General features: G+C 45.2%; 1 protein-coding gene across 1 annotated transcript in view; it reads left to right on the top strand.

Moving 5' to 3' along the window:
* The window catches only part of dnai1.2 (dynein, axonemal, intermediate chain 1, paralog 2), a 240567-nt gene that overhangs the window by 159478 nt on the left and 64900 nt on the right, over window positions 1–16189 (top strand). Inside the window, exons 17-18 of the mRNA XM_067991157.1 lie at window positions 11272–11420; window positions 13338–13437. Of these exons, the coding sequence (XP_067847258.1) occupies window positions 11272–11420; window positions 13338–13437 (249 nt within the window). The remainder of the gene's footprint in view (window positions 1–11271; window positions 11421–13337; window positions 13438–16189) is intronic.

The following is a 16189-nucleotide window of genomic DNA, read 5'->3' as shown; positions in this document are numbered from 1 at the left end:
TGCCACGAACCTGGGTCCATTGCAGGAAGAGATTTAATGATCTAACCAGGTTAGGCAAAGTGAGTATACTTACGCATTCTCCCACACTCCGTCTTCCACATCACCTCCACCACCACACAACCCCTTCTGCACTGCCACCACAATGCTCTCGCATCACTCCTCACATCCACTCAACTATCATCCTCACCTTGCCTGCACGTACTCACCACCCCTGTCCCCATTCGAACACTACCACGCACCCCAATCCTCATACAATCTCATGGCTATGTTGAGCGCACACACACACACTCCCATTCATCTCCCTCACGCTCAACCCCATCCACACCAATGCATGCAGTGGCTCACCATGCAACCATCACTCAATCACGCCTCTGTGTTTTGCCTTGATAGGAGAAGAGATGCCAGAACGGCCGGGAGAGGACATGGACCGGAGGGAGCCTGCCACACCAGGTGGTCCTAACGGACGCGGAGCAGCAGGCATTGGACATCGGCCGCATGCTGGAGTGCCTGTCCGTGGCGGATGCCGAGGCTGGGATTGCACAAGCGGCCAGTGACAGAAAGCTAACACTCAGCACTCATGATAGTGAGTGATCTTAGCATCACTTGGCATCTGCAGCGCCTCAACATCTGTCCACATGCCTAATATTGCTTTCTGTTCTCTTGCAGGGCTATCTGCGAGCGCCGTGACCGTGGAGGGCGATTCCTCAGAGGACCTGCCAGCCTCTGAGGGTCCATCGTCACATCTGAGCCATGCATCCACCAGCGCAGATACATACACCTTGGTGGATCCCCGTTCTCACTTAGCTGGGCTTGCACATAGTGCGTCACCACGCACATGTGAGCACGAGCTGACCCTGGTGGCAGGGGCAGCCGTGGAGAGTCCACGTCGGTGGGAGCACTCTTCTCCAGGCTCTGCTCAGCTGGACCCAAATGCTGAACCCTGGGGGCCAGCCATGAAAAAGAGTCATCGAGAGCCAGCAGCACATTGCCGAGATACTGGAACAGCTGCCACGCGCACTCTCCACAATCGCGCAGGTGATGGAGGAGTCCAATTCCTGCATGAGAGGAATGGTGGCACAGGTACAGGAGGGTATCTCCGAGATAGTGTCGCAGGGACGTGAAGGCATCTCAGAGAGTGTCGCGGGAATGTCTGCGGTGGAGGAAAGGCTAGCCTCCCTTGAGCGTCAAGCACAGCTCAACAATGAATCCATTCAGGCCCTGACAACGGCCGTTCGGATTCAGGGTGAGCAACATTCTGCCTCCTTGAACAGGCTGACAGATACTTTACAGGTGGCCTTCCAAAGCCTCACACAAGTCCTCCAAACTGCTATCCAGCAGGGTGGAAGGAGTGATGTGGGCCTGGGCCACGAGCGAGATGATGGTGAAAGGGGACATGGAAGTGGGAACGCCACTCAAAGCGCTCCCACGTCTCACCCGTTGCCCCCCTCTCAACCAGTACCCGCAATGCTGCCCCCTCTCCAGGTGGCCGAGTCTGCCCCTGCACAGGTGCAGGTAGAGCAGTCTTTGGAGGGGCCCTCACAGGCACCCAAACCCAGAGGGCGTCGGCCCAAAGCACCTCATCGGTCAGCGCATGGACAAGAGCAACCTGCCACTACCTCTGCTGAAGCCACAGGGGTAGCACCACGTAGGGGTTCCCAGAAATGCAAGGCGAAGGTTTTGTGAGCACAAAGGGAATGCACAAGGGTGTCTGACGATTTGTCATGTTTTTCATTTATATTTGTTTTCTTGCACATGCACAATAAATATTATTATTATCACCACTACTGCCACATCTTGCCCATTCTTGACTGGCTTGTGGAATAGGTCCCTTTCATGGGGTTCACCATGAACACGAACACTTGATGCCACCCATTATGTCACTGCAAAGTGGGTGTAGGTGTATTTGCAGGGCTCTTTTGTGCAGACGCCTGAGAGACGCCGGCGATGCCCCCGGTGGCACCCTGGAAGGATGCGGAGGAGAAGTTGTTGAGGGCAGTGGTGACTTTGACAGCGACAGGTAAGATGGTGCTCGGGCCAGCCGGGAGCAGCTCGACATGAAGGAGGCTGCAGATGTCCACGACTACATGTTGAGTGACTCTGAGCCTCCATGTGCACTGCTGCTCAGAGAGGTCCAGGAAGCTGAACCTTGGTCTGTAGACCCTGTGGCGAGGGTAGTGCCCTCTGCGACGCATCTCTCTCTGCGGTTGCCCTCCCTCCTGCTGTGCAGGTGGATGTGTCACAGCACTGTATTGTGGAGCTCCAAGTGTCCGATGTGGACGGCGTGGCCGTTGAGGCTGGTGATGCTGTTCGCTCTCCGAGGAGGTCATGACTGCAGCTACGGCAGCCCCCATCCGTAAGTTTGAGGGGGTCCGCAAGGTAGGTAAATGTGTCTGGACACAGGGGTAAGTGTGCAAGTTTATGCATTTGATTGTCACTTTGGACAAAGTTTGGCCTCCACCACCCTCCTCCTAACAGAGTGGCCTCCTGCAATGAGTGAGGGTCTCCCCTCCCCCACCTGTCAAATGGACCTATGCAGCTGCCACTGGCTGATGGCTGCAACACGTCCATTTGAACTGGGAGTGTTTCCCCCAGTACGGGAAACAGTCTCAGTTCATTTCAAAATCCCATCCCTCCTAAAATATCAGGTCAATCAGGTCTGTAAACAACCTGAAGTACCTGTTTAATTGCCGGCGGGAGTCCCACATGCGGGGGCTGCGCGCGCATGTGAGCCCGTCACTGGGCAACCCGGACGTGGGCGGGTTGGAGCCGGGCTCCGGACCCGCCCCGGGAATCCCGGATTTTCTTAGCCCCCCCCCCCCCCCCGCCACGAACGCACCCGATCGCGGGTGCGAAAATCGAGCTCATAGAGTACAAAAGCAAGGAAGTTATGCTAAACCTTTATAGAACACTGGTTAGGCCTTAGCTAGAGTATTGTGTTCAATTCTGGGCACCACACTTTAGGAAGGATGTCAAGGCCTTAGAGAGGGTGCAGAAGAGATTTACTAGAATGGTACCAGGGACGAGGGACTTCAGTTATGTGGAGAGATTGGAGAAGTTGGGTTGTTCTCCTTAGAACAGAGAAGGTTAAGGGGAAATTTGATAGAGGTGTTCAAAATCATGAACCAGAGGACACAGATTTAAGGTGATCGGCAAAAGAGCCAGAGGCGAGTTGTAATGATCTGGAATGCACTACCTGAAAGTGATAGAAGCAGATTCAGTCGTAACTTTCAAAATGGAATTGGGTAAATACTTGAAGGTAAAAATGCCTGACATCTAATCTGGGATGAACTGTGATTTCCTCCACCTAAGCATTGGGAAGACTTAAACCATTGTCTTCAACACCTTAGCACCAACTCCACATCCTAGCCACTGACCCCATCTACCTCCCTAGCCACAGTCTAAGGCTGAACCAGACTGTATACACCTCACTGTCCTGTTCAACCCCATGCTGAGGTTCTGATCCCATATCCTCTCCATCACAAAAACTACCTACTTCCACCTCTGTAACATCTCCTGCCTCTGCCTCCACCTCAGCCCATCTGTTGCTAAAACCCTCACTCATACATCTGTCACCATTGAGACTCAATTACTCCAGTGGTATCCTGGCCAGGCTTCCTTCCCCCACCATGCATTAACTTAAGCTCGTTCAAAATTCTGCTGCCCTTATTCTATCCTGCACCACGTCCTGCCCGTCAGTCCTCAGTGGCGTACATTAGCTTCCAGTCTCCTAACATCTCAAATTTAAAATTCCCATCTTGTGTTTAAGTTCTTCCATAGCCTTCTCCTTACCAATCTCTGTTAACACCTCCAACCCTACAACTCCAGCCACCAAATTTTCCCTTCCTTTGACTCCGAAGTCTTGCACATCCCCTCTCTTTTCATGGCGGCTGTGCTCAGGCCTCGCGCTCTGGACTGCCTGCCCTTAACCCCTTCGCATGTCTGTTTCCCTCTGTTCCTTTAAGACCCTCGTTAACACCTACATTTTTGACCAAGCTTTTGGTAATCCCTTCAATCTTTCCTTCTTTGGCTCAGCATCTTGAATATACTCAACGACTGAGCATCCACAGACCTCTGGGGTACAGAATTCCAAAGATTCACAACCTTCTGTGTGAAGAAAGTCTTCCTTATGAGAATCCTAAATGTCCGACCCCTTATCCTGAGACTATTTCCCCTAGTTCTACACTCTCCAGCCAGGGGAAACATCCTCTCAGCACCTACCCTTTCCAGCCCTCTTAGAATCTTATATGTTTCAATGAGATCACCTCTCATTCTTCTAAACTCCAGAGAGTATATGCCCATTCTACTCAATCTTTCTTCATAGGGCAACCCTCTCAACCCAGGAATCAATCTAGTGAACCTTTGTTATACTGCCTCTAAGGCAAGTGTATCTTCCTTAGGTAAGGAGACCAAAACTGTACACAGTACTCCAGGTTTGGTCTCATCAAAGCCCTGTACAATTGCAGCAAGACTTCCTTTCTCTTATACTCCAACCCATTTGTAATAAAGGCCAACATATAATTTGCCTAATGCTTGATGTACCTGCATGCTAACTTTCTGTGTTTCATGTACAAGGACACCCAAATTCCTCTGAACACCTACACTTAATAGTTTCTCACCATTTTAAAAAATTCAGTTTTTTTCTATTTTTCCTACCAGTGAATAACCTCACATTTCTCTACATTATACTCCATCTGCCACATCCTTGCCCACTCACTTAACCTGCCATATCCCTTTGCGTCCTCCTCACAGCTTACTTTCCCATCTAGCTTTGTATCGTCAGCAAACTTGGATTCCTTACAATCAGTCCCTTCATCTAAGTCAGTAATATAGATTGGGCCTCAGTTATTTACAATCACCGATCCCTGTGGCACCCCACTAATTACAACCTACCAACTCGAAAATGACTTGTTTATTCCTAGTCTGTTTTCTGTCCGTTGACCAATCCTCAATCCATGCTAATATATTACTCCCAATTCCAAGAGCCCTAATCTTGTGTAAAAACCTCTTGTGTGGCACCTTATCGAATGCCTTTTGAAAATCTAAATATCCTACACCCACTGGTTCCCCCTTATCTACCCTGCTAGTTACACCCTCAAAACACTCTAATAGATTGGTCAAACACAATTTCCCTTTCATAAAATCGTGCTGACTCTGCCTAATCATATTATGATTTTCTAAGTGCCCTGTTACTATGTCCTTAATAATAGATTCTAGCATTTTCCCTATTACTGATCTCAGGCTAACTTGTTCCCTGTTTTCTCTCTCCCTCCTTTTTTGAATAGCGGGGTTACATTTGCTACCTTCCAATCCACGGGGACTGTTATAGAATCTAGGGAATTCTGGAAGATCAAAACCAATGTATCCACTATCTCTGCAGCCACCTCTTTTAAAACCCTAGGATGTATGCCATCAGGTCCAGGGGACTTGTTGGCTTTTAGTCCCATTAATTACTTTAAGTTCCTCCCTCTCATTAGACCCTTGGTTCCCCACAATTTCCAGTATGTTTTTGATTATTCTACTGTGAAGACAGATACAAAATTTTTGTTCATCGTCTCTGCCATTTCCTTATTCCCCATTATAATTTCTCCTGTCTCTGCCTCTAAGGGACCAATGCTTACTTTCGCTAATCTCTTCCTTTTTATATACTTGTAGAAGCTCTTACAATCTCTTTTTATATTTCTTGCTAGTTTACTTTCATATTCAATTGTCTCCTTCTTTATCAATTTCCTGGTTATCCTTTGCTGATTTCTAAAACCTTCCTAATCCTCAGGCTTGCTTCTCTTTTTGGCAACACTGTAAGCCTTTTCTTTTAATCTAATACTATCCTTAACTACTCTAGTTAGCCACAGTTGGATCACTTTTCCTATGGAATTTTTATTATTCAAGAGTATATATATTCATTGGAAATTATGAATTATTTCTTTAAATGTTTGCCATTGCTTATCTAATTTCCCAGTATACCTTAGCCAGTTTGCCCTTCAGACCGACATAATTGGCCTTGTTTAAATTTAAGACTCTAGTTTCGGACTTAATTACATCACGCTCAAACTCAATATGAAATTCCATCATATTATGATCACTCTTCCCCAGAGGATCCTTTATTATAAGATATAATTAATCCTGTCTCATTGCACAATACTAGATCTAAAATAGCATGTTCCTTGAAATTAATTCATAGTTGTTTTTCTATTGAATTATTTTAAATTCTCTGTTATAGAATGACAGGACAAAAATGCTTTGTAGAGTAGTCTGCTGGTGATGAGTTGGGTGCACTTGTTTTATTGATGCCCCATCTTACTCATGGGCCTGGATTCTCCTCTAGCAGGGTGGGACTTCTGTACGCCCCATAGACACCACCAGAACCCTGACCCAATTTCCTGAGTTGGGTTTCAACACTGATGCATGGCCATCTCCCAGTAGGACTCCCTCCACCAACTCACAGTTGTGCTGCAGCAGGACTGCTGCTGTGACATCAGAAGAAGCAGCCAGGCAATTAAAGGGGCAGAAGCGCCCCAAAAATCAGTAGTGTTTGTAGAGTCTGTGCTCCACAATGGAAGTTATCAGTGAATTATGCCACACTCTGAAACTAGTTGCTCCACTGTAGGTACCACACCGTCCATGGCTGCTAATTCTTGTGCAGCAGGGTCATTCCAGGCTACTACTGGGGATATCAGTGACATTAGTTAATCGGCTGTGCACTGATGCATAAAGCAAGTCATAGATGCATTGCTTGCTCAATCAAATCATTCCTTCAGCAACTGGCACACAGTACTACAATTTTCCAAGGAGTCATAGATTGTGTCCATATGGCCATATGTGCTCCTTTGGTCAATCACATTAACATTAATAGGAAAGGCTCATTTCTGATCAGCATCATGCAAGTCAGTGTTCTTTTTTCTGACTACCCTACCACTGCCCTCTGAAGTGGCCTAGCAAGCCACTCAGTTGTACCAAACTGCTAGGAGGCCCACCATCACCACCTCAGGGCAACTAAGGATGGGCAATAAATGCTGGTCTTGCCAGCGACAGTCACATCCCAAGAATGAATAAAACAAAAGATTGTAGTTTGGCTTAGCAAGGTTAGGTTTATAGTTTATATTCACTGACTGGTTTCCAACATCTGGCTATTTCTCTGAATTATGAACATAAAATATACAATCTTAGCCTTTTAGTAGCATTGAGTATTTCTGCCTTTCTCTGGGATGCTTGACCCCTCCTTTGGAAACACCTGTGGCAACTCACCATTGATTGTCATCATCATCTTCCCATCCTGGCTTAACGAACTTTGCAAATATGTTCTCTGTCTGTACTATATATTGTTACTTTACTCTCTGGGTTCAGACACTCAAGGTATCAACTAACACCTATGATACACTTTACAAGTTTTATTTCAGTTCAATTAAACTCTCAACATTTCTTAATAACTTAATAACTACTCCTAATGATTTCTCTTCTTTAGGAGAAATACTTCAAAAGTTCTTTACAACTTCTTTTAACTTTCCAGAGGACTTCCTAACATTTTCTTGGAAACTTGTAAGAACCTTTTTGGAAATCCTCTCATTTCCTGAAAGCTTCTGAATTTTCGAAACGTAATTAGAGGTGGGAAAAAGAAAGACCTGATAAGCCAATCCCACTTACAGTACAGGATCACTAATGACCAATTCAAATGGTCATGGATCCTTTCTAAGGCATTATTCAACGAGCAGGCATGCTTCAGAAACTACAGCCCCAATTTTCATCCCTCCCGGCAACCGACGAGAACGGTGCCTGCAAGGAATTAAAATCGCGAAGCGTTCTTACGTGAGCATTCAAAGTGCACTCTCACAGGCTGCGATTTTAACTCCTGGGTTTCGGGAGGCATGTGAGGCCCTTGCACTTGCAGCAGACAGGTGGAGGCCTCATAAATGTCCAAAAGTCAAGATCTTATATTGAAGTTTTTTCACTCAGGATCACGCAAGTTGCGTTGAGTGCTAGAGATGCCAGTGAAACCTGGCACCATACTGGAATAGCGCCATTGTGGTTTTCTCAGAGAGAATTGTGTAGATTAGTTCTAAATAAAATAATTTTGCTGTTCTGCTTTTTCCACACTGCTGTGTGCCTGCAATGACCTAAACTCAGCATGGCAAAAAATATGCATGCTTAAAAAACTCAGAGCTTTGGTGTGTGGATAAGTGAAGTCCATTAGAAAAAGGTTTTATTTCATTGTAGCTGCAGCTATAGGATACACTTGATATAATGTTGTGGAATGTAATGGAGGGGGCAGATTGTGGGTTTGGAAGTTACCAGAATAAAAAAACTGCACAAAGACTATGAAAATCCTTTTGATTAGCTTTAAGTTACTATGCACACTGTCTTTTCGGTTCAAACTTAAAAGGGTTTGTCTTGACAGTTTAACAGTGATCCTTTTGGTGAGAGAAATTCTGTTGCTGTAAGTCATATATTAACCTTTCATTGGAAGAGAGAAATCTGAAAAGTGAATGAACAATTCAGTCTCCATCATAAATTGTTTTAAAGCCAGTTACCATACATTCTGTAGGACATTATTTTGGTTACTTCTTGGGTTATTTAAACTGTTATGCATTACATTCAGACTTTTGTAGCATATTCATTATGCAAAACTGTCTATCCCCTAATATTCGACCCTCCTAGGAACCTGGTATGATGGCTGATGGGGGTTAGGGGTAAGGAATACCCCCACATACTTGGCTGATGACCCCTCTCCATGCCTGAGTAACACATGCATAATCAAGGCCAGAGGACACCACAGGGATGTTGCAGTAGAGGTGCAGGTGTTTCGACAGGTTTGGAGGTCTCCCTTCAATATACCCCACAAAGAGTCACCCACATTATCCTGCTGTGCTGCATCTTACACAACCTCACATTAAAGAGAGGTCTGCATTTTGAGGAGGCACAGCAAATGTTCCTCTTCGGACAAGGAAGATTAAGGGAAGGCAGGGAAGCAGCAGAAGAATGAAGGGCATCCCTCCTTCTCCTCCAAGGTCTCTTCTTCACGAGGCTCTTGATGCTGAGAAAGACCTAGAGGAAAGAAAAAAGAGACAAGAGTTAGGATGGCACATAAAAACTGGACTTTCGGAGGAGACAGTCTTGAGAATACAACTTGAAGTTCTAAAGCTTGCTGCTTATTTGCTGAGGTGAATGAAGGGGTACAAATAAAATGCAGACATCCTGCCGAGGTAGGCCGTCAGCCTTGCCTACCCTGATGATCATTGCTCTACCTGGACCACTGAGCTCCAGGGTTTTTAGCTTTGCCTGGCTGAGGGCAATAATTTGGTACTTCGCCACCAATCTTGTGCCTGTCCTTCACATTATAGATTGTTTTGTCCTGCCAAAAGAGAGAATGAGAGTTAGTGAGGGGCTGTTGAAAAAGTAAATGATGTGTAGTCTAGTGCATATAGTAGATGTGTTGAGATGTGGAAAAAAGCTAGATGGTATGAGGATGGGAGATGATGAATATGAAGGGAAATGTATGTAATGTGAAGTGAGGAAGCAATGGTGGGAGAAGTTGATGGTTGTGCAAGTGGTGGGATGTGTGAGAAGAAAATCGTGTTAGTGTGTGGTGTATAGACAGGAAAAGAAAAGGTGTTTTTGAAATGATAGAGAGGTGCTGCGTTGTGCCTTTGTGTGTTGAAGGATGCAATGGAGAGGAGGGAATTGTTGAGTGGTGGAGATGGTGTGAAAAGAATGTTATGATGTGCTGCTGAGAATGGTGGAGAGATGAAAAGATGTACTCACCGTTGCTGCTCTTGTGAGGACTTTGAACATGTCCTGGGGTTGATGCTGGTGGCATTGATCCTGTTAACTACCTTTGTCCAGTCCCACAGAACTGTGGTCCTGGGGATGCTTCTGTGTCTTGTGGGGAAGAGGACCTCCTTCCTAGTCCTCATCTCCTCTATTGGTACCTCCAGCGAGGGATCTGAAAAGTGGGGGAAGACCTTCTGTTCACATCAACTCCAAACACAACCTTCCAAATTGGACAGTCAAAAATCAAAGTAGGTAGTCACACTGGAAATTGAACTCACCAGGTGGGCGGACTGCCTGACTCCTGACCTGATTGGGAGAGCAGCCCATCACTCAAATGATAATGAGGCCCAGGGGTTAAAATCACTCGGGCCGCCCCCTCACCCTATGTCGCACTCGTGCCGCAGGTTAAAATTGGGGCTTATGATTGCTAGATGTTAATTAGTTGACAAAGGACAAGACGCAAAATAATTATTATACTTCTTTCCTTTTCGTTAGTACCCAGACAACAGACCTGACCCCATTGCCCTCAAGGTTCTTCCTGCTCATTAGTTTTTAATGATCCAAAGCACATTACTCAGTCCCTAATCCATAACCTTGAGAATTGTAGTCAAAATTCAGCTGAATAGGAACTTGTCTTATTCACCTTATTTACAATGAAGCCCTTTACATCTTGCATGAATTTCACCAGTGCTATCCATTTAGTGTTACAGGCAGCAGTTGATTTCCTCATATTGTACTCGTCACCATGGGAAGAGCCAGTATGATTCACAGAAAATATGGGCTAGAAATTCAGCCGTGTTGCGCCTGTTTTTCAGGCACTGCAGGGTCCCCTGAGGTCCCAAAATGGCGTACAGAATGCGCGCTTCTAGCGTGACATGCGCCGGACACCATCTTGGTAAAGGGGTTCGCGCAGGCGCAGATAACGAATGCCAGCAGCATGTAAAGTAGGGAGAATCTGTGTTAGATCAGTGTACAATGCTGATTTAAAGGGATAGATACAATTTTGGCACTCAATGCTCCAGCCACGCGGTACAATCAGTTAAGTGAGGAGGCAGCACGAATCTCACGTGCTGCCTGCATCAAAACCACCGGCCGCGGGTTGATCGCGCACCACTATACCCACGCCCAGTTTTGGGGGTTAACCAATTTAACCCCCTATAGCTTTAGCAATCAGAAGTATGAATCCCAGTGCCATTTCTGGACAAATCATATGGTACACAAATGGGAACCATTCATTACTAGTGGCACCAGCTAAATGGAGTGCAATGATGTTTTCTGGTCCATTACATTCCTATGTTCCTATGACATCCACACCAAGAGAAATAGAGAACAGTTAACGGAACACAAAAATGATAAGAAATTGTACAGAGTTATATGTTGTCTGAACCATGTTACAAGGCATCAAATACTTCAAAGTTGAGGCTAATAACTGCTCAAGTTTTACTCTTATACACTTTGTGTATATTATCCTAATGTGCTAAATAATTTTATTATTGTTGTATTCTTTAGTGCTCCAAAGCCTATTCAAGTGAGTTTCTGGCTACTTATGATGCCCATCATATGGCAGTGGATGCCTTACACTGGAATACCTTCCATCCAGACATCTTCATTTCCTGTAGTTCTGATTGGACAGTGAAAATTTGGGATCACAATTTAAAGTAAGTGAAAGTTGAGAAGGAGAGTGTCTTGTTGTATTGTTGGGCAAATGCAACATATAATACATTGACATGCCTGGTCTCACTCATTAGGAGTGACCCTCAATCAGTTTGTTTCAAAAATGAAACCAGAGAACCAAAGAACCATAGAAAAGATACAGCACAGAAGGGAGCCATTCGGCCCATCATGTCCACACCGACTCGAAGAATAGCCAGGTGCCCATTCCATTCCCATCTTCCAGCACCCGGTCCGTAGCCCTGCAGCTGACAGCACTTTAGGTGCAGGTCCAGGTACTTTTTAAAAGAGTTGAGGGCCCCTGTCTTTACCACCAATTTGGGCAGTGAATTCCATAAACCCACCACCCTCTGGGTAAAAGAGTTTTTCCTCATGTCCCCTCTAATCCTTCCACCAATCAGCTTAAATCTATGTCCTCTAGTTCTTGAACTCTCCGCTAGGGGAAACAGGTACTTCCTGTCTACTCTATCTGGGCCCCTCATAATTTTGTACACAAATGTCACTCTTAGGATTTGCAATCTATCTCGCTCCTTGTAATCATAAATTTCACTACTAATGTTTCTTCAGCTTTGACAGCCCTGGTAATAATAAAGCAACAAACAATACAGACAACGAAGGTTCCAGGGTTCCGAGATTTTTGCTGAGTTAGCTGTTCTCAAGTGAATGGTATTGGAGGTGCTGCAGTTAACCTCAGTTCATGGGAATAGGGAGTGGAAAAATCAGCCAGGATTCCTCGTCCTAATCACAACCCAGCAAATTAAAGCAAAAACATTTGAGAACTGAAACTTATGCTTAGCAACTGACCTAGCTGGTTTTCTTATTACCTTATGATGTTTACATGTTTGCCTAGATCTTCCATTTATGGCAGGGTTCCGACTGAAAAATCTTTGGGATGGGACTTCCGCCCGCTAGAGCATCACCACTCTGACCTGGCTCATTTTTCAGGGTCCGACTAATTCGAATTGTGATGCCACTTGCTGCAGTGTGGTGTGGCAGGCGGTACGAGCTGAAGCAAAAAGCTATTTAAAAATATTATTCTAGTCTTCTGCATTCCCTAATGAACTAGACAAGATAGCCCTTTAAAGTTTAACCCCCCCCCCCCCCCCCAACTCTGGCTGCCACGATGGGAAATCTGTCAGAAGAAGCCTTCCAATCACTTCCTTACAATTTGCATACACCCATCCAAAGGTGGTAACATCCACCTTCATTTCCAGTGGATAGAAGAATGGCTCCCTAGCACGTCCTGCACTCCCACCTGCCCAGAAACAGCCAAAATGTGTTCCAATTTAGAGAAAAATCATGACTTGTATAAAAGTGGAAAAGAAACAAGAAAATTCATATTATTTCTGTATTAAATGTGAAACAGTGAGGTAAATTTAATTTTGCCATGTCATTTAATAATCTAAAATATAGCAATATTCATGTTTTATATTTTAAACCCCCCCCCCACACACACACACAATGAGAATGTTGGATAAAACTGCAAATGTATTGTAAATGTGACAAAATAGAATAAATTTGAACTAACAACTGAAATATATATCCTGCTGTGTACAGTTACTGCAATGGAAACCAATTTTCTACAAAACACAGCTATTTATGTTTTACTTTTTTGTTTCTACTGCTTGTAATCAAAGAGTAATCAATCCCATTTACACAAATTCAACAGAATGTATTTATCACAGTATGTCACACATTCTCTGTTCCACTACAATAAATATAAATGAAGTTTTAAAAACTCACTTGTACAAAACTTCATTGCAGTAATGTACCAATGACGGATCCGCTGAAGAAGAGTGCTAGAAACAAGCTGTTCCAAGAATTGAACCTACCCAAGAAACCAATAAGTGCTTTAATATATGTTAAAATTACTTTAATCACTGTTGATGTGTGTTCTATTTCAGGAACCCAATGTTCACTTTTGATCTTAATTCACCAGTTGGAGATGTTACCTGGTCACCATACTCTTCAACTGTGTTTGCGGCAGTTACAACCAATGGAAAGGTGATACACTTTCTTGTATTACATTAGGTCTTTCTCAATGTCAGACTCCAGTCAGCTTTTCAAATTATTATAGCCTGATAAATTGAAGGTAAACAGTGCTGGAGAACATTTTGGTCTGTAATTTCAGTAGCATAGGCAATCATTGCGGCATGATGCATGGTGTAAAATCTTGATCAAAAATTTTAGACATCGCTGAATTATCATAACAATCTAAGTACCAACCTTCCAGCATCATGTAGTTCAGGAAGAAGAGGTTTCTGACTACAGAGACAAATTTGGGCAGCTTTATAACATTGACTGAAGTCTACTAAAAACCAAATTAAGAATGTCAAACATTATTTCATTTATCACCATTAACAGTTCTAATAAGAGATCCTCCCACAGGCTAGGTTCTATCCTGGATCTGGGGAGGTGGATTATATCTTTTTTATTATGCTTTGTTTGCATTATTATACAGCATTTTGCATTGAAATGAGTTTATGTGACAAAATCAAAGCAGGGCAAATGAGTTATGCGCATTCATATCCTGTTTATGCTGGAGATTTCACTATGGGCTTAGTCTCAATTCTATATTATACACACATTAGATGGAATTACAAGAAGGGATTTAATTTTCTGAGCATTTATTTCCAGTAGGTTAATGACTGGGTAGAAATTTGATTGCGTTAGCTGGTTTTTCAGGCATAAAATGGACGTTAAACCTTCCAATTCTGCGGTGGGACACCCGTACCGGAAGTGCACCCGAAATGCAGCGGCTGCCACATTGGTTTGGGCACTCCATAGGCATCCCTGGTGGCAGCCTGAAATGAACGCTGGGCTGATTAGAATATGTAAATAGGGGTTCTGCGCTTGAATTAGGACCCTTTTGGGAAATTGGTGCTTGGAGGAGTCTGATTCCCTCATTCTTAAGCCTGCCCAGCAAAATGTTGTGGGAATACTCAGGAAGCAGGCTGAAGCAGCGATATTTAAATGCATCTTCACTTAAAGTTAGCCTTTTTTTTATTCGTTCACGGGAATGTGGGCGTCGCTGGCGAAGCCGGCATTTATTGCCCATCCCTAATTGCCATTGAGAAGGTGGTGGTGAGCCGCCTTCTTGAACCGCTGCAGTCCGTGTGGTGACGGTTCTCCCACAGTGCTGTTAGGAAGGGAGTTTCAGGATTTTGACCCAGCAACGATGAAGGAATGGCGATATATTTCCAAGTCGGGATGGTGTGTGACTTGAAGGAGAAGGTGCAGGTGGTGTTGTTCCCTTGTGCCTGCTGCCCTTGTCCTTCTAGATGGTAGAGGTCACAGGTTTGGGAGATGCTGTCGAAGAAGCCTTGGCGAGTTGCTGCAGTGCATCCTGTGGATGGTACACACTGCAGCCACTGTGCGCCGGTGGTGAAGGGAGTGAATGTTTAGGGTGGTGGATGGGGTGCCAATCAAACGGGCTGCTTTGTCCTGGATGGTGTCGAGCTTCTTGAGCGTTGTTGGAGCTGCACTCATCCAGGCAAGTGGAGAGTATTCCATCACGCTCCTGACTTGTGCCTTGTCGATGGTGGAAAGGCTTTGGGGAGTCAGGAGGTGAGTCACTCACCGCAGAATACCCAGCCTCTGACCTGCTCTCGTAGCCACAGTATTTATATGACTGGTCCAGTTAAGTTTCTGGCCAATGGTGACCCCCAGGATGTTGATGGTGGGGGATTCGGCGATGGTAATGGCGTTGAATGTCAAGGGGAGGTGGTTAGACTGTCTCTTGTTGGAGATGGTCATTGCCTGGCACTTACTTGGCGTGAATGTTACTTGCCACTTATGAGCTCAAGCCTGTATGTTGTCCAGGTCTTGCTGCATGCGGGCTCGGACTGCTTCATTATTGAGGGGTTACGAATGGAACTGAACACTGTGCAATCATCAGCAAACATCCCCATTTCTGACCTTATGATGGAGGGAAGGTCATTGATGAAGCAGCTGAAGATGGTTGGGCCTATGACACTGGGGCAGCTAGGATTTTTGGAGCCATTTTCTGGCTGTTTTGGCTGAGTTTTGGCAATTTTTGAGAGCACAGAGCTGTTGGAGAGCTGATTTTTGGCTGCAGCTACATTGACTGCAGTAGTATTTGGAAATATGGGAATGTTGCTGGGATTGCCATTGAAGCTGCCACACCAGGAGGAAAATCATCAGTAGCAAGCAAGGCAGGACCCACCTGCTGAATCTCGAAGAAGAGGACGAAGGAGGGATTGCGGAAATGCCCCAAGTGCAACCCTTTAGTGCCTGGCCTCTGTGCTTGTTTACCTATTCTGGTGCTCCTACGAGGTGGTTTCCCTGTGGTTCCTCACGAGGTGGGGAGGCAGAAGGTTGCTGATCTATGGAGGTCACTTGATATGGCCTTGGTGGGCCATCTCAAGCAATTCTGGCCATTGAGAGCCCGGCTGCAGACTGCTGTTTCTCATCGTCGGCCAACTAGCTGTGTGGACCCAACAAGGGCACTGGGCTGGAGGTTGGCTGGGGAGCAGGCGTGCTGTCATTCTAAGAGAGGATAGCATGAGCCTCTGCTGTGTAGCCAATTCCACTGACATGGGGCTGTGCCTCAACATTCTCTCCACTGCATGCAATAACAGTGAAGGAATGTAGTGATGCTCTGGAAGCCCTTATGCATGCTCTCCACACTTCTATCCATGCTCTTCATCATGGTTTGAAATCCTGAGGACCACGAGGCTGTTAAATTGTTGCAAAACCCCGACTGGTTCTCTAATGTCCTTTTTAGAGAAGGGAA

The sequence above is a fragment of the Heptranchias perlo genome, chromosome 1, assembly GCF_035084215.1.
Source record: "Heptranchias perlo isolate sHepPer1 chromosome 1, sHepPer1.hap1, whole genome shotgun sequence".
In the NCBI taxonomy this organism is placed as follows: Eukaryota; Metazoa; Chordata; class Chondrichthyes; order Hexanchiformes; family Hexanchidae; genus Heptranchias; species Heptranchias perlo.
This window is presented reverse-complemented; position numbering and strand designations above follow the sequence as displayed.